This window comes from Lactuca saligna, chromosome 5 (assembly GCF_052625555.1).
Source record: "Lactuca saligna cultivar CGN05327 chromosome 5, ASM5262555v1, whole genome shotgun sequence".
Classification (NCBI taxonomy): Eukaryota; Viridiplantae; Streptophyta; class Magnoliopsida; order Asterales; family Asteraceae; genus Lactuca; species Lactuca saligna.
Window position 1 is genome coordinate 202,262,412 of NC_136421.1, and position 24,983 is coordinate 202,287,394.

Consider the following 24,983-nt stretch of genomic DNA (forward strand, 5'->3'; position numbering starts at 1 on the left):
GGTGTGACAGATTGGTATCAGAGTATTGTTTATAGTGAATCAAGTATATCAACCCATAAAAGATATACTAAACTATAAACCCATTTGGGATTAAAACACTCTGACCAAGAGTCTATACATTAAATACTAAAATATTTAATTAAGTATAATAGTCTGCATTCATGCTTAAATCAGTGACACAACGACAAGAACAAGAGTATTACAATTGTTAAATATCACAGGTAAGCTCGGGGATGTATGGTCAGTCCTGGGAATGGCATAGCCTGATCAACTATGATGGTCCGAGGAGTGATTAGCATATGCCCTTGATGGTTGTGATATGTTAACAAGTCTAAAAACTTACCAACAATACCACACATAGATCAGTAAAGCCTAAAATACTATAGGAGTATTTTGTACTACTACGAACTACTTATATACTACATTCTTATACTTCTCTTCTCGCATAGATTTAAATGGCTGGATTCCATCACGGCGACCCGTACTTTCCGAATGAAGGCAACGCAGGATGGCTCGAAGCAGAGTCTGATGATGAGCACCAAATTCCGTTGGATGATCATCAAGCTGAAGGCTTCTCGGATGGATCGGACTCTGAGCCCGAAGTCAACAACCTACCTCCAGTAGGACAAGCCCCGAACAACAACCCTCAACCAGCTTTTCCAGGTCCCACTCCCTTGTGGGTAAACAACTTGAATCGCTGGAGTGACGAACAAGTTCAACCCCTACCTTACTTTGGGGACCGAACCTTTTACTACGTTAGCGATGGTGGCTCTGCAAATCGAGCTCTGCCTGTCATAATCCGCAGAATAGCTCGCAATGATGAACAAGGTCGAGCGGCCATCGACCGGGTCATGGAGATTGATGCCAACTCTGGTGTCAACATAGTCCGCATCCGCCATCTCGAAGAAGACATGGAACGGACTTGGAGAACCAATGAAACCCTGCAGCAACATCTGGTTGCCTCTCAAGCAGAAGTCATGGAACTTCGAGCTCGTCAAAGGGCTCTTGAACGACACCTTCAAGAGGTGATACGTCAAATGAGAGACCTCAGTGTTCTCCCGAGGAATACTCATTGCCGTTAGAAGATGTCTAGTACATCTTTATCTTTTGGGTTAAGGATTAGCCTTTAACATCTGTGCTCTAAGTAGCACTTGTCTGTAAAATATTCCTAACTTTCAGTACTCTAATTAGGAATCTAAGATCTGTCAAACTTTTCCGTCTGGTATGATGTAAGACCTATTGTTAGGCCGATTTTCCCTGAACTTATTACATCGACAATACCAGTACTATTGACATCTATCTAATCTGTGGGAAAAATATTTACACTCTTTTTTTCCCACTAATCTTCCTTGTTATGATCTCAAACACTCATTCAACTGTTGGGCTATGGTTAGTTAGTCCATGTGTCACTCTCACCTTACTTACAAATTGATTCTTACCACCTTGCTTATCTTTATAAACTTATAGCTGAAAGATGCCTCCTCGCAAATCTCCCCGGAATAACCCTACACCTCCACCGCCTCCTCCACCTCCGGTCATCGATACAGCAGCCCTAAATGCTGTCGTAGCTACAACAGTGGCAACTGCCATGGCATAGTATCACTCTACTGATGCCAGCAGAGGTGGAACCCCTGTTAACTCTATTCCGGTTGAAACTCCTGTGCGCTCGAGAGAGTGCTCTTACAAGGATTTCACCAACTCCAAGCCGAAGTCCTTTCATGGGACCGGCGAAGTCATTTCCCTCTCGCAATGGTTTGAGAAGACTGAATCAGTCTTCGAAATTTGTTCATGCCCTGCTGCGAGCAAAGTCAAATATGCCGCATGCACCTTTGAAGGAAAGGCCCTGACTTGGTGGAATGGCCCCGTTAAAGCTCTAACCCTCGTCGTAGCCAACGACATAGGCTGGGAAATGATGAAAGACCTCATGCTTGAGGAATACTTCCCAAGGGGCAAAATCCAAAAATTGGAGCAGGAGCTTTGGAGCCTGACCATGAAGGGCACCAACATTGTTGCTTATACCGCCAGATTCAGCGAACTGGTGGCCCTCTGCCCCAATATGGTTCCCACTGAAGGGAAAAAGATCGAAAGGTACATATGGGGGCTAGTGCCTCCGTATCATGGGAATGTCCTATCATCAAACCCCGCTACCTTCGACAGTGCCAAGCGACTGGCACAACGACTCATTAACCATGGAGTCAAAACCCCTGCTACAACAACAACCCTAGCCATCCCGGGACCCTCCAAACCCGCTGACACTAAGCGGAAGTTTTGGGAAGACAAGAAGAAACAGAGAGCTGCTAAAAAGCAGCAAGTTGTGGCTGTTCATGTCGCGATAACCCCTGCTGCTGATACTGCTCCAGTGAGACAATATGCTGAAAGTTTGCCTAAGTGCAACAAATGCAACTTCCACCACAACGGCCCCTGCCATGAAATGCAATGCTCTAACTGCAACAGGAAAGGACACACCGTCCGTTTTTGTAAATCCCCGGCGAGGCCGATCACCCAAGTCCCCGGCTCTGGTGCGAGCCCAACCTGCTATGGATGTGGTGAAACAGGCCACTACAAGAGGGACTGCCCCAAAGCGAAGAATGATGGCGGAGCAGGGAGGGTACTGGCAATAGGCCTTGGGGAAGCAGATTTTGACCCGACGATGGTAACTGGTACGTTCCTCCTCGATAACTCCTATGCATGCATTCTGTTCGATAGTGGAGCGGAGCGAAGCTTCGTGAACCATAAATTTGCCCGCATGCTTAAACAACAACCACACGCACTTAAAGAACAATTCACAGTAGAAATGGCTAATGGAAAAACAGAAAAAAACCAATAACATATACTTAGGATGTACCCTAATTCTAGATAACCATTCATTCCCAATCGACCATATGTTGGTCTCGATTAAAAGCTTCGACGTTATCATCGGCATGGATTGCTTGAGCCTTCATCGCACCGACATCATGTGCTTTGAGAAAGCAGTCCATTTAAACCTCCCGTCAAACGAAACTCTTATTGTCTACGGCGACAAACCCGGTGCGAGTCTCCGTATTATATCAAGTATTGAAGCACAGAAATATCTGCGTAAAGAATACCATGCATTCCTTGCTCACATTGTCGACACGAACCTCGAAACGAAAGAACTAAAGAACATTCCAGTAGTGAGCGACTTCCCGACATTTTCCCAGAAGAGCTACTAGTATTACCTCCACAACGACAGGTCGAGTTCAGAATCGACTTAGTCCTAGGAGCTGTCCCAATAGCCAAGTCGCCCTACCGATTAGCACCAGCATAGATGCAGGAACTATCCGATCAACTTAACGAACTGCTCAGCAAGGGTTTCATAAGACCAAGCTTCTCACCTTGGGTAGCACCAGTCTTATTTGTTAAGAAGAAAGATGGATCATTCCGTATGTGTATCGACTACAGGGAACTCAACAAACTGAAGGTCAAGAATCGATATCCTCTGTCGCGCATAAACAACCTATTTGACCAACTGCAAGGGGCGAGTTACTTCTCCAAAATTGATCTGAGATCCGGATATCACCAGTTACGAGTACTAGAGGAGGATGTTCCAAAGACAGTCTTCCGAACTCGTTACGGACATTACGAGTTCGTGGTGATGCCATTCGGATTGACCAATGTGCCCGCAGTTTTCATGGACCTGATGAACAGAGTATGCCGAACTTACTTGGATCCGTTAGTCATCGTTTTCATTGACGACATCCTGATCTACTCCCGAAGTAAGGAAGAGCACGACGATCACCTGCGACAAGTTTTAGGAACTTTACGAATGGAGAAACTCTATGCAAAGTTCTCGAAATGTGAATTTTGGATCCGAAGAGTCGAATTCTTAGGACACGTGGTAAGCGAAGAGGGAATCCACGTGGACCCATCCAAAATTAAAGCCATTAAGAACCGGTCAGCATCGAAGACGCCTACAGAAATTCGTCAATTTCTAGGCCTCGCTGGCTACTACCGCAGATTCATACAGAACTTCTCCCGAATAGCGAATCCTCTTACAACCCTGACCTAGAAAGGCGTGCCTTTGACTGGGAAGAGAAACAAGAAAGAGCGTTTCAAACGCTCAAACGAGCCTTGTGCACTGCACCAATACTATCTCTCCCCGAAGGGATAGAAGACTTCGTAGTCTATTGCGATGCATCGAACCAAGGGCTCGGGTGTGTTCTGATGCAGCGAGGTAAGGTAATCGCCTGCGCTTCCAAATAGTTGAAGACACACGAAGTTAATTACACGACCCACGATCTTGAACTAGGAGCCGTGGTGTTTGCTCTGAAGATCTGGAGACATTACTTGTACGGGACGAAAATCACTATATTTACCGACCACAAGAGTTTACAACACATATTCGATCAGAAGAAGCTCAAAATGAGACAACTACGGTGGTTTGAGCTACTCAGTGACTACGAATGCGATATTCGTTATCATCCGGGTAAAGCCAACGTAGTAGCAGACGCCTTAAGTCGGAAGGAATATTCTGGTCGCAGGGTCAAGTCATTGTCAATAACCATCCATTCACACTTGTCTAAACAAATTCAGGCGGCCCAACTTGAAGCCATGAAACCTGAAAATGTGCCGAGTGAATCCCTCAGAGGAATGGACAAGAATTTAGAAGCCAAGGGTGACGGAGCCTTATATTTCATGGACCAGATCTGGACACCGAAACACGGTGGTTTCTGAGACTTGGTCATGACCAAGGCGCACAACACTCGGTATTCTGTCCACCCAGGTTCAGATAAGATGTATCTAGATCTTAAAAAGCTATACTGGTGGCCTAATATGAAAGCAGAGATTGCTACCTTCGTAAGTAAATGCCTTACTTGCGCAAAGGTTAAGGTCGAGTACCAGAAGCCCTTCGGTTTACTGCAACAGCCAGAGATTCCAGAATAGAAGTGGGAGCGGATCACTATGGATTTCATAACCAAGTTGCCCAAGACAACGGGTGGACTTGATACCATATGGGTCATCGTCGATAGATTAACCAAGTCTGCACACTTCCTGCCTATCAAAGAAACCGACAAGATGGAGAAACTTACGAGAACATACATTAGGGAAATCGTACGGCTATACTACAACATTCCCTGGGAACAAGGCTAGACATGAGCACAACCTACCATCCACAGACCAACGGACAAAGTGAGAGAACAATCCAGACTTTAGAAGATATGTTGCGTGCTTGTGTAATTGACTTTGGAAAAGCGTGGGATACCTATTTACCCCTCGTCGAATTTTCCTACAACAATAGTTATCACACAAGCATAAAGGTAGCACCATTTGAAGACCTCTAAGGCCGAAAGTGCAGATCCCCTCTGTGCTGGGCTGAAGTGGGTGATACCCAATTAGCCAAGGAGAAAGCTTCCGATAGTACTCTCACCGGTCCGGAGATCATTCGGGAAACGACAGAGAAAATCGTTCAGATTCGTGAACGATTGAAAGCCTCTAGAGACCGATAGAAGAGCTACGCTGACAAACGAAGAAAACCTTTGGAATTTCAGGTGGGAGACCGAGTCCTTCTCAAAGTCTCACCCGGGAAGAGCTTGATACGCTTCGGAAAGCGTGGGAAGCTTAATACGAGGTACATAGGGCCTTTCGAGATTCTCGCAAGAGTCGGCCCAATAGCTTACAAACTCGACCTACCCGACACACTTCGTAACGTACATTCTACATTCCACGTATCTAACTAGAAAAAGTGTCTGTCAGACGAGACTCTTGTAATCCCACTCGACGAGATCAAGATCAACGAGAGCCTCAACTTCGTGGAAGAACCTGTAGAGATCATGGACCGTGAGGTCAAGCAGACGAAAAAAGTCGTATCCCGATTGTGAAGGTTCCCTGGAACGCCAACCGAGGACCGGAATTCACTTGGGAACGCGAGGATCGGTGAAACTGAAATACCCTCATCTTTTTGCTTAGTTATTTGTAACTACTTCTTTTGCTTAGACTTTAATTTCAGGACGAAATTCCCTTAATAGGGGGATGATGTGACAACCCGAAATTTCTTTTGGTCAAACCCTAAAAGTCAACCACTTTGTATCATGATTTAATATCATTATTTCTTATTTTTAAGAAATATAAAGTTCGTTTAATTATTTTATTATTATTTTTAAACGAATGGGTGAAAAAAAGTGTCGTCTCGGGTTTTTATTTTGAAAAGCGCAAACACTTCGCGTATTAGAATCACCCGACTAAACTTTTATGTTTTGGGTTTAGGAATCACCCAGAAACCGTAAACTCATGCCTATGTATGAGTTTACTCCCCAATAAACTAGTCATTGAGTTTACTCCTCAAATAGTGAAAAGAGTAAACTCCCAAAAACTCTCTCAACTATCATCCAACAATTAATTCCAAAACTCCGATCTTGTAAGTGTTCTAACCATTTCAAGTTAGTAAAACACTTAATCTAGTGTTTGTGCATCTATTCATCCATTCATTTCCGGTTTTTGTTTAGATTTTCCAAAACACCAAGAACACCAAGAACACACACTAAGTGTTCTTGGCCTTTTTAGCTCGAATCAAGCACCATTATAGTAAGTACACTCATCCTTAAGTGCTTGTAATCTATTATATCAAACAAACATCAAGGAAATCAGCGAAGAACACCATGATTGAGGTGTTCACAGTCCAAGAAGATGCTTGGACCGCAAACACCATAAAGTCCCTCAAATTTGGCTTAAGTCCCATTTTAAGCCCTAATTTGAAGCCCTAGACTTAGCTTAACATATTTGAACCTTCCATTGATATGTTTAAGCTTTGAAAACATCAAACACCACAAAATATAGGTGTTTACGGTCTAAGGATGCCCCAAAACCGTACACACCCAAAACGGTGTTTAAATGAGTCATATTCCTTTCCTAACCCTAAAGACTAACTTAGATGTTTACCTAGTTGTGATAAGGACTTAAAACAATGGAAATACTGTTGGAATAGTGTCTAAGGCTATAACTATATTCGGTGGTGCATGGTCCTTTTGGGTTGCCTTCACCATAGTAACTTGAAGGATGATTTGTATAAGAGAGAGTAAATATTATAAGGAATAATATTTGGCTATTTGATTAATATAAGTCATAAATTAATTGGTATTAATTTGGTGACTTAAAGAGATTAATTAAATAAGAGGGTATAAACTGTCAATTGTTTGATAGTTAGACTTTAGACTGTAAATCCATTAGGGTTGACCTTGGACGGATTCTAGGAGCTTTAGGATAGCTCAAATCGTCCATATGGTTATCTATGGAATGGATTTGGATAGCCTTAAGAGAAGATTATCCAATTAGGGTTTAGGGTGAAACCCTTAAGGAGTCTACAAGTATAAATAGACCCTATGGGTGAGGGAATTCAGACACACAACCTTAAGCAAGGATACTCTGGCCGAATTCCTCCCCTCTCCTCTCTCCTAAATCATCTTGCTTGCTATTGGTGTTTGTAAGCCATTAGAGGAGTGACATTTGTGACTCTAGAAGCTCCAAGACAAACAAGATCAACAAGGGATTCAAAGGTATGATTCTAGATCTGTTTCATCATTGTTATTTAGCCTAATTAGCTATTAGAAGTCTTGGATTCAAAAGCATGTTTATTAGAAAGTCTAGATTCAAGCATTAGGGTTTTGCATGCGTACATAGGAAAGTTCTTATGGCTAAAACCCAACAGTGGTATCAGAGCCTAGATTGGTTTTCTACAAATTGTTGCTTGAATAACTGAAACAAACCTGCAAAATTCGAATTTTTGGGTTTTGAGTCACTGACTCGTCGAGTTCCAAGGTGGACTCGTCGAGTAGGCCTGACTCGGCGAGTCCCCTTGTGCACTCGGCGAGTCCAAGCGTCAGGAAGGGCCAAATTCGGGATTTCTTTGTGTTTATCTTATCCAAACTTTCCATAAACTAATTAGATCAATATGAATCCGATTTCTTGATAAATATAAGTGTTATCTTGATCTAGTTAAAGGTAATTATCAACTAATTAAATATTTAGTTTCCTTATATGATAATTAATTAATTATTTTGATTATTTTTTGGTAATTATCTTCAAAGAAATCAAAGATAAATCAAATAAAGATAATTAAGATATTAATTGCTAATTGAAATTATTTGTTATTTGATCCTCCATGTTTTAAATGTTTAAAACCTACCCTATAGTTTTGAAATTTATATTTGTGATTAAAAGTTCTAATTTAGACAACTTAAATTTCAAACCCTAGATTTTGAAAAAAGTTTAAAATGCAACCCTATACTTATATAATATTACTAGGATAATATATATATGTATAACTAAATGCTAGTCTTACCGCTAGTAGGCCTCATTCACGAAGCCGATCTATAAGGTGGGTATAAGGTTGCGGCCTATAAAATGGCGCTTAATGGGTGTACACTCACACCCACCGCTTGCTTGATTGGTGGAGGGTCGTTAGCCGAACGGGTAGGATAGGGCAACCTCATCCTCTCATTAAAAGTATAATAAGAAATACAAAGTAACTAAACTTTCTTAAATTTCCCAATCTTAGTTACTTTAGGAAAAGTGAATTGATGCAATCCCATGAAAATTATACTTTGCACCTTGCTAAGATGTTAGTGGAGCGTGTGTGGTTTACCGGCACACTAATTGGTTCTAAGCGAAGGTGGCAAAGGGTGATTCATTGTTTATCATAGTTCGATGGAGCGTGTGTGGTTTACCGGCACATCGAATAGGTGATCGTAACAATGAAGGCACCATGTAAATTTGCATGGTAATTCACACCCGCTTTGTGATCCTCGGCATCCCAGTCACAAACAAGAGGGGCATATCGAGATTTAAACATGCCATTGAATAGTTCAATGAATCTCATCCGAACCTAGGAATTCTCAAAACACTTAGGACCAAAATTTTAAGTCTTGTGATGGAGAATTAGTGAATCGTCATTCACTTACCTTCAATTTATTTGCATGTTGGACTACGGCATCCCTTTTCTAGTATGTAAATGTCATTGTTGGATCCTAGCCCTAATTTTCTTATTGGGTGATAATTAGGGATTCTTGTTCTAATCTATCTTTGTCCTCTCTATAGATGTCAAACGCAAACAACGCTGCTGCTAGTTCTTTCACGTTGATGAGCCTTTGCCAAAAGGTCACCTTCGATGGAACGAACTTTGGCGAATGGATAAGATACATTCGCACCATTGCTCGCTATGAGGATAAAGAGTATGTCCTCGACGAGAAGCTCGAGAAAATCAACCCCGAAATTTCTACTCCCGCTGAAATCACCGCCTTTGAAACCCATGAGCGAGATGCAACGAAAGTACATTGCATCATGATCGCCACCATGAACTCCGAATTCTAAAAGTCCTGCGAGGACATGTATCCATACGAGATGCATCAAGACTTGTTGGAGAGGTACCACCAAAACGCGAGACAAGAGCGTTACGAGATCTTCACTAACATGATTTCCGCTAAGATGGGTCATGGAGAATCTCTTACCGTGCACTTGCAAAAGATGCAAAGGTATGTCGACCGCCTTCGCAAGTTAAATGTTGACTTCGGCGAAGACTTAGCGATCGATATGGTGCTTCACTCTTTGCCTCCGATGTACAATCAATTTAGGATGACCTACCACATGAACAAAGAGGAGGTCACTCTAAGTAAACTCCAAGGTCTCTTGAGGGTTGCTGAGAGCAATTTCAAGGACAAGTCTGTTGCACCAACTCCCAATCCGTCTGCTGCTCCTGTCTTGGCTATTGGTCAAGGGAAGGGAAAGAAGAGGAAAGCTTCTTCAAATAACTATCGAAAGGTGAAAGCCCGAGATGGTTCCTCTTCTAGTGGGACCAAAGTTGATCCCTCTAAGCCCTGCTCTAACCCGAAGGAGGTAGAGTGCCACCACTGCCACAAGATAGGACATTGGAAGCGAAGCTGCCCGGACTACCTGCAAGCCATCAAGGAAGGAAAGATCAAGCCATCTTTCGTAGGTATATATGCAATAAAATCTAACGATTCTAATCATGCTATTTCTTGGGTTCTTGACACCGGTTGTGGTTATCACATTTGTTCTAATGTGCAGGGACTAAGAAGAAGTAGGGATGTGGAGCAAGGAAGAATCAATCTAATCATGGGGAACAGAAGATCGTCGCCTGTGACCAAGATTGGAGTGTATTCTTTAGTGCTTAAGAATAGTTTAGTTTTAGATTTGAACGATTGTTGCTATTCGCCAGAAATGGCTAGAAACATCATTTCATTTCATGGTTTATATAGACAAGGTTTTAGATTTTCTTTTAATAATGAGAATGGTTCTATTTTGGCTTATCTAAATGGTGTCTTTTACTTTGAAGCTATACCATGTAATGGAATATATGAAACTGTTATGATTGTTGATAACTTAGGAAATGATGTTTTGAATATTGATTCTTCCACTAGTATGGATAAAGCATCCTTGTGGCATTGTCGTCTTGGACATGTCAACAAGAAACGCATAGCCCAACTCCAAAAGGATGGAGTGTTGGAGTCATTCGACCTTAGGGAAGATGACACATGCGAGTCTTGTTTGCTTGGAAAGATGACTAAGTCACCCTTCACGAGTACTTGTGAAAGGGGTGAGGGCCTATTGGACCTAATACATACCGATGTATGTGGACCCTTTAGATCCACCACGAAGGATGGGAACCGCTTCTATGTGACTTTTACCGATGACTATAGTAGATATGGGTATATCTACTTAATCAAGCAAAAGTCAAAAACCTTTGAAAAGTTCAAAGAGTTCAAGAATGAAGTGGAGAATCAATTGGGCAGGAAAATCAAGATGCTTCGATCCGATCGAGGAGGAGAGTACCTAAGTCTTGAATTCCACGAGTATCTCAAGGAGTGTGGAATAGTTTCGCAATTGACGCCTCCTAGGACACCACAATTGAATGGTGTGGCAGAAAGGCGTAATCGAACCTTATTGGATATGGTTCGCTCTATGATGAGTCGTGCTTCACTACCTATCTTCTTTTGGGGGTATGCCTTAGAGACTGCCGCCCATATCCTTAACCGAGTCCCTACTAAGAAGGTTGCCAAAACACCTCACGAGATGTGGACGGGGAAAGCTCCCTCGTTGGCACATATCAAGGTTTGGGGTTGCGAGGTTTTCGTAAGACGAGATACTCACGACAAGCTTGAACCTTGAAGTGAGCGATGTATTTTCATCGGCTACCCGCAAACTTCCTTTGGATATCTCTTCTATAGACCGAAAGATAATGTTATCTTTGTTGCGAGGAGAGGAGTTTTCCGAGAGTGAGAACTCATAAGCCAAGGAGACAGTGGGAGGCAAATCGAACTTGAAGAGATTCAAGAGTCGATAGATGAAGGAACCTCTACCGCTGGCATTCAACCCGAGGAGGAAACTCCGGTTGAACCGATTGACGAATCCTTACCTCTTAGACGTTCCGATAGAGTTAGAGTTCATCCCCAGTTTTATGGTTTTCATATTACTACCGAAGGGGACACGTATATTAGTGATGGTACACTAGTAAATCTTGATGAACCTAATAGCTATAAGGAAGCCATGGCAGGCCCGGAGTCTGCGAAATGGAAAGAGGCGATGGATAGCGAGATCCAATCCATGTACGATAACCAAGTTTGGAATTTGGTTGATTACGTGCCCAAACGTAAGACCGTAGGGTGCAAGTGGATCTTCAAGAAGAAGACCGACGTGGATGGGAACGTACACACATATAAGGCGTGATTGGTTGCGAAGGGCTTTACTCAAACTCCCGGAGTTGACTATGATGAGACCTTCTCACCAGTTGCGAAGATTAAATCTATTAGAGTGATGCTAGCAATTGCCGCATTTCATGATTATGAGATTTGGTAAATGGATGTCAAGACCGCTTTCCTTAACAGAAAGTTGGCTGAGGATGTTTACATGGCTCAGCCAGAGGGGTTTGTGGATCCTAAGCATCCGAATAGAGTGTGTAAGCTTGAGAAGTCAATTTATGGACTTAAGCAAGCGTCTCGCAGATGGAATCTTTGCTTCGATGAGAAAGTCAAAAAGTTTGGATTTGTACGAAGTGAAGACGAATCTTGCGTATATATCAAAGCCAGTGGGAGTGTAGTAAGCTTCCTCGTTCTATATGTAGATGACATATTACTCATAGGAAACGACATCCCGACTCTGCAGGAGGTTAAGTCCTGGCTCGGGAAGTGCTTCGCTATGAAGGACCTCGGAGAGGCTTCTTACATTTTGGGAATAAGGATAGTAAGAGAAAGAAGTAAGAGACTAATTGGACTTAGTCAGAATACTTACTTGGAGAAGGTACTAAAACGTTTTAGTATGGAAAACTCAAAGAAGGGAGAACTACCGATACAAGGAAATGCCAAGTTGAGTAAGACTCAAAGTCCGAGTACCGAAGCTGAGATAGCAGAAATGAGCCGAGTACCATACGCTTCCGCAGTTGGCTCAATCATGTACGCTATGACTTGTACTCGCCCTGATGTAGCCTTCGCTTTGAGCATGGTTAGCAGATATCAAGGGAACCCTGGCAAAGCACATTGGATTGCGGTGAAGAACATCCTTAAGTACCTTCGGAGGACGAAAGAATGGTTCTTAGTCCTTGGAGGGAGTGATGACTTGAAGGTGCGAGGGTATAGTGACGCCAGCTTTCAAACCGACAGGGACAACTATCGTTCGCAGTCGGGCTGGGTTTTTACCCTAAATGGAGGAGCAGTGACATGGAAAAGTTCCAAGCAGGAAACCGTAGCTGATTCAACGTGCGAATCAGAGTACATCGCAGCAAGCGAAGCGTCGAAGGAGGCAATATGGCTGAAGAACTTCATCGGTGATCTTGGAGTTGTACCGGCCATAAAGGAGCCCATGGAGATTTTCTGTGATAACGAAGGTGCGGTTGCCTTGACCAAGGAACCGAGGGATCATGGTAGATCTCGACATATCGACAGAAAATATCACTTCATTAGACATCGTGTAGAAGAAGGACAACTCGTAGTGAAGAGGATATCATCAGAAGATAACCCAGCAGATCCGCTTACGAAGGGACTGAGTAGGGTTAAGCACTTACAGCATGCTAGGAGTATTGGGCTGAAGGATGATATTAGCATAGATTAGATAGTATTAGAAACGTATAATAGATAAATGTAATTGACATTTGATGAATAAATAAAGAAGTTTTATTTATGAGTAAAGTTACTATCACATGTTAGTTGTTTAACTATTGTTTCACTTTGCATGTTTTGACTTCCAGAATAATTGAGTTTATTAGGAATAATCGAATTATTCAAATGGTCCACAATCGTTCATATGTTGGGAGTAGATATGAATGAAGATTGTCGTGAATTGGTGTGTAGAGTGTCTAAATGGTGTTAGACATAGCAAGAGTTGCTGCAACGTTCATGAGTGCTTATGAACTGGTTTTGAGCATTGGAATAAACCCGCGCTTGCTGGAATCACCTTATGGAATACGATATAAAAGGTGATCGCGAGACGATAATATCATATGGTCTTAAAACCTAGATATATGGTTTATTATTTGTTAATTGATTGTGCATTGATAATGCGAAAACGCATCAGTAACTTGATGTTATAAAACGCATTGTTGTGTATAGTTGGTTAATGAATAAGTAAATGCATATAAGTTGAAGTTTATCTGTAAATTTTATCCTAAGAGGATAGAAGAGATATCTTGGCCACTCGATGATTTGATTTGACTTATGTGCCGGGCCCGGTCAGAACTGAATTGATGTGTTCGATTAAGTTCTATGTCAAATAAATCGAAGATCGAGAAATCTAAATGCTAGACTAACCGTTCCATAGGATTGTCAGCATGATATCTAACAGAGGACTGTACGATCCCTTATCTAAAGGACAAGATTGATTAAATCAGAGTTGACAGCGTCTTTGAGAGCTACGATTGCAAACCGAATTGTACTTGTATAGTTACTAGACTTATCCAAGTGGGAGACTGTTGGAATAGTGTCTAAGGCTATAACTATATTCGGTGGTGCATGGTCCTTTTGGGTTGCCTTCACCATAGTAACTTGAAGGATGATTTGTATAAGAGAGAGTAAATATTATAAGGAATAATATTTGGCTATTTGATTAATATAAGTCATAAATTAATTGGTATTAATTTGGTGACTTAAAGAGATTAATTAAATAAGAGGGTATAAACTGTCAATTGTTTGATAGTTAGACTTTAGACTATAAATCCATTAGGGTTGACCTTGGACGGATTCTAGGAGCTTTAGGATAGCTCAAATCGTCCATATGGTTATCTATGGAATGGATTTGGATAGCCTTAAGAGAAGATTATCCAATTAGGGTTTAGGGTGAAACCCTTAAGGAGTCTACAAGTATAAATAGACCCTATGGGTGAGGGAATTCAGACACACAACCTTAAGCAAGGATACTCTGGCCGAATTCCTCCCCTCTCCTCTCTCCTAAATCATCTTGCTTGCTATTGGTGTTTGTAAGCCATTAGAGGAGTGACATTTGTGACTCTAGAAGCTCCAAGACAAACAAGATCAACAAGGGATTCAAAGGTATGATTCTAGATCTGTTTCATCATTGTTATTTAGCCTAATTAGCTATTAGAAGTCTTGGATTCAAAAGCATGTTTATTAGAAAGCCTAGATCCAAGCATTAGGGTTTTGCATGCGCACATAGGAAAGTTCTTATGGCTAAAACCCAACAAATACCACTTCCCATAAGGGTTCACGGTAGTAAACCCAAGGGAAAATACCCTTAGGCCGTAAACACCTCAAGGAGGGTGTTTTGTGGTCTTAATCCATTCCAAGAGCTAAACCACTTAGCAAGGTCACTTCTATGGACTTGTTAAACTCCAAAACAACTCACGGATTAAAATATTTGAAGTTTGGACCATAAGCCCTAGAGTTTACTACCGTAAACTCCAAGGGTAAAGGTCATTTAGACCGTAAACTGCAAGGGTAAAGGTCATTTAGACCGTAAACTCCCAAGGAGCTTACCCTTGGACCCCAAACACCCTAGTTATGCCCTACTAGCACTCGGATGCAAACCTCGTGAACTTTAACACTTGAAACAAAGTGTTTTCAGGTTCTAGAGTGTCCCAACTCATATTATTAGTTATAATAAGACTAACTAGTTATACATATGTTCATTATATGATAACTAGGCTCGTGCGTGCGTACAAGTCTCCGTTTGCCACCTAGCACGGTATCCGATACTTCAATCCAATCCACTCACCACAAGTGAGTTCATACCCCTTTAATTAACCTTTGAAATGCTTTTAAATGTTTTAAATACTTTATGGGGGGATACAAGTTAAAAACTTATAGTTATTACATCAATCACATGTAATTACATTAATCACATGCGATTAATAACTAGAAAACCAATGATTTTATCACTGTTCTAACTGTTTATCAAACTGTTTTACTTCAAAATGTTTTACAAACTCTTTTACTTATCAAATGCTTTTATTAAACTTTGTTTTACTTGTTATAAATTGCATGCCCATATATGTATAGATATATAATAAATGTTTAAAGGGCTTAGGAAGGCCATCCGCCCTATTTCCTTTTTATCGATTTGCATGTGGTCTGGTGGGATTTCGGGTAACCGTCCAAAGGTCGTTTCAATATTAATTATATATCAACTGTACATATATAGACATAAAAAGTACTTCAATATTCATGCGTATTAGTTACATCATTAGTAAGTTACCATCGGGGTAACACAGGATCATACTACTACAATTTCTAGATCAATGAGTCAGTTCATTTATGAGTCAATACTTATTACTATGAGAACATATACATTACCTTACTATGAGTACATATACAACTATACTATAAAAAGAACATATACAACTATACTAGAGAAGAACATATACAACTATACTAGAGAAGAACATATACAACGATACTAGAACAAGTAACATTACATTACACATACATGAATACGCTAACAATTGTGAACCACTGTATCGGAGCATACCTTAAATGTTATGGCCCGAGTTGTAGCCAGAATTCTCTTGGAGGGAGAGCGTGAGTTTGCGTATAAATCTATACTGGATTGACTATCCTACACCTTGATGCTAGCTACATCCGGACTTGCAGGTCTGCGGGTGCCAAACGTCATATCATTTTACGACTTACATTTGTCGTTGTTTATCCAGTCCATAGTATGGTACAATAAATCACATGACGCCTTAATATAAATCCGGTTTAAGGTAGTTAGTACATCAGTAGTTCCTATAATACAACACTACAGTACTACATTAATTTACTCTTTACACAATTAGTGATCTTTTCACTTAAACATTTATGTACAAACTATATTTTGAGAATGATAGTTACACTTGAGTTAATTACACACTTTTACAGTAAACGAACATACAAAATAGTTAAGCCTTGGTAGAAGGCTACTTAATAGAAAATATAGGTTTTTCTGCGAGATTCAAACTTTTACAAACACTTACATACATTTTACAAACTTACACTTGAGACATGTTCAAACGTTTTGATAACAAACACCGACACTAAAATACTTATAAACTCACCAGCTTTATGCTGATAAACTTTTTCAAAATAACTTGTATTCTCAGGTCATCGGTAGACAGGTACCGGGACCAACTTTTAGGAAGATGGAGCGCATCCAAGACTCATCTTATTATTTTGATTTACATTATTTTTGGTGTCTATAACTGTACAGAACACGCTTGTATTAAAATTATATATTTAATGCAATGGAGGATGTTGTTTGCTTATTTACTGTTATACTGTGTTGTGATACTTTACATGACGTCCTCCACCCCAGAATGTTTCCGCCATTCATGGTTTTGGGGTGTGATAGATATTTAGGATGGGATAAACCAATGTGATAGCCCATGGACAGTCCATGGAGGTTTTTATCCCATGGAGCCTAAATAATATGAAAGGTCATTAGGGTTTTCAAAGATGTAACCCTAGCACTATAAATAGAACCCTTCATAACCAAAATCGGATACAACATCATTCTAAGAGTTTGATATTGATTATTTTGATAAGTAAGTTATTCTCTCAAGCCTCCTCTTGCATTTGGTGTTTGTTACACATTAGAGGCATCACACTTGAGGTACTCAAGCTTTCTACGGTCAAGAACTACACCCTACATATAAGAGGTAATAATCCAAAATAGTTTTATGTAAGATACCCTCTATTATATGCTAATTAGGATATATGCTTTGGAAAATTGAAAATGCATGTCTAATTAAAGAAAACATATATCCAACGAATCTATGGTTGCATGTGAACCATAAGAGTGTTATAGTGTTCAAAACCTAACAATTTCATCATTCACTTCTTTCTTGTGTCGATCCATAATTATCGTTCATTTTGAGCAGCAGTTCCAACAGATACAACAACATTTGCATGGTATGAGATATTTTTTATTGGATACCATAAATCTTCATTGACTCCTATCATATAATCTTCCATATAATCCGCACATTTATCGTAATATTTTAGAAGAAACATTGGGGTTTCTGTGGAAAATCCAAAAAGGTTTGTGTAGTTCATCATTTTGTTCACATTTATCCTTGACATCGATTTGATTAGAAAAAAAATGAGAAATTTGAATTGAAATGAAATCGAATCAGATTGATTGCATCTCATTTGCAGAATCGTAAAATCTCAAACACGGTTTGAAGGAAAACGATTGTCAAATGCGGAAAATTGTTGAAATAAGAAAGATTGAATCAACATATGAAATAGAAAAAGAAATTCCCTGAACATTTTGAAGTTTCCCGCTCAGATAGCACTTGTAGAGTCAAGAATTCATCAAGTAATGATTTCAGTAAAGTAAATGAACATGAAAGGTAAATCAATCTGCTTAAGGTCAATATAGTCTGAAAGTAATAAGGTGACAAGGTACAAGATGAGTTCTCGGAAAAGAGTTATTCATAACCTAGACTACAATACTATTTATAGTACCCTCAACAGAGTCAAAATATACAGAGTTCGACATTTAAAGTGAGACTATCACTTTTCTCTCAAATCATTACTTCAAAATGTTATTAGCGGTGGTGATGGTGATGGAGATAGTGGGGTGTGATGGCATTGGTAGTGATAGTGGGTAATGGTAGTGACAGTGGTGGTGGGTGGTGGTGGTCGGTGGCGGCGGCGACGATGGTAATGGTGGTGGTGTCGGAGGCAGTGGCGGTGACAGTGGTGATGGTGGGTGGTGGTGGCGGGGACGGTGCTTGTGGGTGGAGGTCATGGTGGTGATAATGGTGGTCAGTGGTGGCGGCAATAGCGGTGGCAACGATGGCAATAATAGTGGTTGTGGCGGAAGCAGTGGTGGTGGTGGCGGTGGCGACAGTAGCGACGCTGGTGGTGGTCAATGATAGTGGCGGTGGGTTTTTTGATAAGTATAATGAGTATTTTTGTAATCTGTCACTTTCCTTCATAAGTAGAAATGTTTTTGTAACACCGTAAATCTCAAAACAATTTTTTCAAATTTTCATAAAGCATAATTCGTTTAATATTCATAAAACAACCATATTAATTATCCAATTCAAGTAAATACAAAATCCCAAGATCACAAATGTATAAACTCCGTGTGTGGGTACGAATCAAGCCGGCGTCTTCCCGCAGTCGTCGCTAGTACCTGAAACAATATCATAAAACACTGTAAGCACAAAGCTTAGTGAGTTCCCCAAAATACCACATATAACACATATTAGCCACTCGAGGCTATAACTTTGTGGGTCCGTGCACCCAAACTCTGTGAACCCTCAGGTTCCAACTCTGTAAACATGCACAGCATAAATCACAAAGAATAATGCAGTGAAACACATAACACAAATATAGCATACAAGCACTGTATCACATAAGTCTAGTTACCTACTCAAGGTAAAGTATAGTGAGAAGACTCACCTCGCGTCTCGGTAAATCGTGAATCCTGAAATCACTAGTGCTCGATCCTCCGAGCTAAAGTCCTCCTAAATCACAATACATCTCTAATTAACACTTTCCCAACTAAGGTTGACTACTCTTTAACAAGTCAACTTAGGTCAACGGTCAACGGTCAACTTTGACCGGACTCGGTGAGTGCACAATAGCGACTCGGCGAGTCTGAGCGTATACACGGATTTCCCTGAAATTCTACCTTGACACGTCGAGTATCCTCCTAACTCGACGAGTTCCACCTAGCATGAGTTGTGGGGCCACCATGACTCAACTCGCCGAGTCTCAAGAACAACTCGGCGAGTCCAGCTTGACTCAGTCCACCTGTCCACTCTGACTTCCCCCTGACTCACTGAGTCAACACTCCCCAACTCGGCAAGACCACTCGCTGTGTGGTCGGGCAACATTCATACTACTCGCCGAGTCTGTGCTTCGGACTCGGCGAGTCCGTGCCATGCAATGACTCAAACTTGCTCATAAGGTCAGATCCAGTCCATTAACCCATAGATCAAGTCCTTCCAAGCATATTTAGCACGTAAAGTCACTATCTTGATGCACATACAACCTCTATATGACCATAAATGATGTTTTTGTCTCAAATACTACCACCCAAGGTCTTAAACTCCATTGCTATACAAAAAGCTTGAAGAATGAGGCTCTTTGGACCTCTATGGATCCAGATCCAGAGCCTCAACACAAGAAGGAAACTATTTGGCATCAAATCATCCCATAAATGCCCATAAGAAACCCTAGATCCCATTATTCATCACAAAACATAAAGTAATCCGAAATCATACCTCTAGATTGATGATCTAAGCTTCAAATCCACAGAATGGCAACCTCCTTTGCTTCCTCTTGCTTAGAATCTTCTCCTTCTTTGCTAAATCACACACACAAGGGTCAAGAATGCTTCCTTTCTCTCTTAAAACATTCAAGCACACAAGGGTTTCTCTCTAAGGGTTGGGTGAGCACAAATGACGGCCATAAGACCCTTTAAATAGGCCGCAAACCCCGGAAATTAGGGTTTCACCACACAGCGTGGACTCGCCGAGTCCACTCTTGGACTCATCGAGTCCGGACGCGAACCCGTGCCCAAATCCGCGATCCTACTCGGCGAGTCTGGGCTCCAACTCGCCGAGTCCACTCACAAATTCCATAAATAAATCCAAAATAAATACCTGAAAATTCCGGGTTGTTACAGTTTTCCATCAAACTTTGGAAAGAATTCACTTTCCTCTATGTGGTGGAATGATTATTTCATTTACTAATCCTTTTCCCTCCTCTAAGTCCAACCAAACACATGAATTCAAGGGAATTAAAATCTTTTCCCTAATCCATTTCCTACCAACCAAACACACTCTTAGAACTCAACACATCGGTAATTAATATTTTCACAAACTTGTACTCTACAATATATGTCAAGTCTTTTGTATAATGCACGAGTTTACTAACTTTCCAATAATATTGTGAAGTGCTCCTCACTTAGTTCTTCAATTTGTTTTTCTTAATTATTTAGTCTGGTTATTATTATAAATTTCACATTAGTAATTATTGTCATTTATATTGTTCGAGTTGATTATCCTTGTAAAGTCATTTTATCTTTTGAATTATTGTTATAAGTATGTTATAAGTATTCATTTTATATAAGGATTGAGTTTGTCATTATTTAACTCTGAAAGTTTAAACAATATAAAATTAGACCATATTTTTGCAAATGTATCGATTTAAGGATTTGAGTGATTTCCTATAGTTTAAAATGTGTTAAATTAGATCCTAAAATACAAAACAAGCTTAAAGTTTAAAATAAGCTAAATTATATTCTTAATTATTTTTTTATTATTACTATCAATATCATCTTGTACTCTTCCTTGTGCACACACGTATATAATGTTAGCGGTGTTGCACCCAACGAAGATTTGAAATATCGATGATCTGTTAGTACTTGCAACACTTCAAAATGCCACACATTAATCGATACTCAGGAATCAAAAGAAACCATTAAAGCAATTTGTATCCTTTGTAATTAATCACCACCATCCCAATTAATTTCATTCAACACGAATCAAGATTCAAAAAAAATAAAATAAATAAATAAATAAATAAAAATTTAAAAAAATGAAACCTAAGAAATCTATATATTTGACAATTAGAGAAACATCATACCGATCCCACTACCCGATAATGTTCCCCCTTCCTCCTTTCTGAGCAAAGAACCTAAGTTAAAATGTGAATTATTGTTTATAATAATCGTTTTATAATGATTTATTAACACGTTTTGAATTTTAGAGTGTTAATATAACATGTTTTGAACGTTAGGATCATATTTAGCATGCTTTGACCTATAGGTAATTGGAAAACTGAGACAATCCGTCCCAAAGACTAAACTGATACATATTCGAAACTTTAAGAGTTAATTTAACTTTGTTTACACTTCTAGAACTAATATTGACAAATCTAATATTTATTTGGTGTTATTATATATACCTTTTCGTTCTGAGAAAAAAAAAAATCAAACATGGGGTTACATACATTCAAATCCTCACACATGGGGATACAATACACGATTTGGATGGTCGCTAAGGAGTTAGTCAAAAAAAAAAAAATTTTATTTATTTATTTATTTATTATTATTATTATTATTATTATTATTATTATTATTATTATTATTATTATTATTATTATTATTATTTTGATTTAATAGTTCTTGATTTTATCATACTAGATTAACAGTCAATTTTATCTCATAAAATATAATTAAAATATTATTAAAGATCTTCTCTTTGATAGTTACGCATCTATATTTATTAAAAATTGCTAATTCATAATTATTTTTAATCATATATTAATCTTTATGAAAAAAGTAATACTTGGTAGTAACATTTTATTAAATAAACTTATTACAATACGAGAAAGTTCATAGAAGTGAGCCTAACCCCGAATCTATATTTCCTATATTACATCACATAACAGTTGCATAACATCTTGTGATACATATTTAATATTTTGACATTGATTAAAATAAAATGTAATAAAATATTAAATAATTAAATGATTAGTCAAAAATAATAGAGATTAAAATTCTAAATATAGTAAGAAAAATAATATGTATTATTATCTGTTTTTAGAACCGCACCAATTATATTAAATGGCTATGGGCCCGAACTATTTAGATTTTTCTTATCTTTCAAGTTGATGGTATCTCACTATCTCATCTGTCTAACAACATACAAGAATTTAATCAGGGCCCACTCGATATAAATAGAATCAAATATGAATGTACAGATAAAACTTATATAAATTTCATTTAATTTTAAATAAATTATTCATATAAATAAACAAACAAATATGTATGTATATAAGAATTAAGAAGTTTTATCAACAACCATGCGTTTCATTTGACGGAAAAGCCCACGCATTTGTGCCCAAAAGTACACGAGTGTGGATATTTTCCCTGGCCATGGGAAATTTGCCGCCAGCTACGCGTGAGGTATTTCCTTTTAGCTGGGATTTCCGCTTTTAATTAAAAGTCATGGCACCACGAACGATTATTGAAAAATTCACAAGAAAAACACGCAACAATGGATAAATATGAATTAAGTTCACAAGTAAAAGGTCTCATTAGACTATTTTGCTCTCATTATCAGAACAAGTTCTAGTTATTTATTTATTTATTTATTTTTCATGACAAATTCCTTGACAAACAAACTCTTGTTAAAGCAACGTCTGTTCTCTCTACATAAAAAATAAGGGCCGGCTTTGAAAGTACACCTACATGATCTTAATTTAATATCAATAGACCTAAAGAATGATTAGGTCAAAATTGACAGACGAGGATGCGGTGTTTATTTTTAATTGTTTCCTTGTCACCACCTTACAATAATTTTGAAATTTCGTTTGTGGTGGGCAAGGATGTCTTCACACCGGAGGAGTTACAATAATGTTTTTATTGTCGCACATATTATGTTCGACTTAGAATATTCATACATTTATACAACATTTCTTCATGGCGACATTTATGGGGATTACCATGTATTGGGTATACACGGTTGAAAACACGAGTTATGGGTTACAAATTATTTACAAGAAGAATACAACATCAACCGGTACCTAGTGTTGGTGATTTTATCACAAATTATATTTTAGTGTAATGGATTTAACAAGTGTTTCAATCGTATCTAATTTGTCATTCTTGAAAGATGAAAAATGTTTTGATTTATCCGTTGTTGGATAAATCAGGGAAAACAGCTCCTGTTTGCAGTGGCGGAGTTAGATGGGGCGTTGAGGGTACTACAGTACCCCTAAAAAATTATTTAATATATAAAAAAATATTATTTATAAACATTTTTCATGTTATTGTACCCTCTAGTAAAGAGATTACAATATGTTTTTTAATGTCCGATATTGGATAACTACATATAATATATATTGACAATGCTTGTTCCCCCTTATAAAAATTCCTGGTTACACCACTGCCTATTTGAAACACAGAAAACGAAAAAAGCTCTCTCTTCATCTTCTCAAAATTGATTATGATTTTATGCCTAAAATCTGAATTGCTACATCAGGAATTATCCCAGTTTGTATTTCATGATACCCAAAGCATATAGGGTCGAAATATCAAACAATAAAAGTGTTTACACGATTTCTGTTTGTTATCCAGATTTCTCAGTACCTAATTCGAATTCCCCAACAATCTTGTTTGATATTTGCATTTTCAGGAAAAGATGATTGTCAATTCACTAAAAGACATGAATACTTCGTTTGGGAAATTAAAGAAATTTCAGGGCCAAGATTTCAGACGTTGGCAAAAGAAGATGCACTTCTGGTTGACCACTTTGAAGGTTGTCTATGTTCTTTGTACACCAAAACCAGAAGAGGTTGAAGATGCAAGTCTGGAACAGATCAGAAGTAGAACCAAATGGGAGAATGATAACTACATCTGTCTTGGTCACATTCTGAATGGTATGTATGATTCCCTCTTTGACACTCATCAAAATATTGACACAACAAATGAATTATGGAACACACCTCATGCTTCAAGTAATAAGTTCAGTGTTTCTGATTTCAATAATTATAAGATGGTTGATTCTCGATCGGTAATGGAACAATATAATGAAATCCTACGAATTTGTTGTCAATTCACACAACACAACATGTCCATGGACGAATCCTTTGCTGTTGCAAGTGTGATTGATAAACTTCCACCCTTATGGAAAGATTTCAAATACCATCTGAAACATAAAAAGGAAGAGATAAGTTTGATTCAACTTGGGAGTCATTTCATAATTGAAGAAGGACTTCATGATCAAGAGAATGACAAAGGAACTGGAAATGGAAAATCTGAATTTGGATAGCCCCAAGTTCATATAGTTGAATGTGATAAAGAAGACAATTCTAATCACAATGGCAAGGTTAAAAAACATAAGTATGAAGGTAACAACAAAAGGTCCAACACAAAATATGAGGATTCCAAGGAACTTGTGTGTTGGAGATGCAATCTGAAAAGGCATATGACCAATCTGCAAGGGCATATGACCAATCTACAACCAAAGGTCAACTTACTATTGATCTTGTAAGTTCAGTACCTAATTTTATTCTACTAACTCCAAAAGTTTCTTTTGTACAAGGGGCCGATACAAATTCACGGTGGCTTGATACCTGTTCTACACATCACGTGTGTAATGATGAACGATGGTCACAAAGTTGAACATAGTAAATAAAGGTTTTGTCTTACACATGGCGGATGAAGGATCAAAGCCAATTTTCGGAACTAGTGCTGTTAGTATTATGTTTACTTTTGGAAAAATAATTAGTTTGTTTGATGTATTATATGTTCCAAAGGTTCGAAAGAACCTTGTATCTACTGGTTTGTTGAATTGTATGGGTTATAAACAAGTTATCGAGTCGAACAAGTATGTGTTGTCTAAATGTGGAATATTTGTGGGATTTGGTTATTATTGTGAACGTGTTTTTAAGTTAAATGTTATAAGTTGTTTTGCATCACATGTCAAATCTACTTTTATGACTTCTACGCCTAATCTTGATAATTCTATGTTATGGCATAGTAGATTAGGACATTTCATGTTAAGAGAA

At 38.9% G+C, this 24,983-nt stretch overlaps 1 protein-coding gene across 1 annotated transcript; it reads left to right on the plus strand.

Annotated features, from left to right (window-relative positions):
* Positions 1-22,893: 22,893 nt before the first annotated feature.
* LOC145046149 (uncharacterized) lies at positions 22,894-24,244 on the plus strand. The gene is made up of 3 exons (XM_078994450.1): positions 22,894-22,993; positions 23,127-23,182; positions 23,609-24,244. The coding sequence occupies exons 1-3, from the start codon at positions 22,894-22,896 to the stop codon at positions 24,242-24,244; spliced, it is 792 nt and encodes a 263-aa protein (XP_078850576.1).
* The last annotated feature ends 739 nt before the right edge of the window (positions 24,245-24,983 follow it).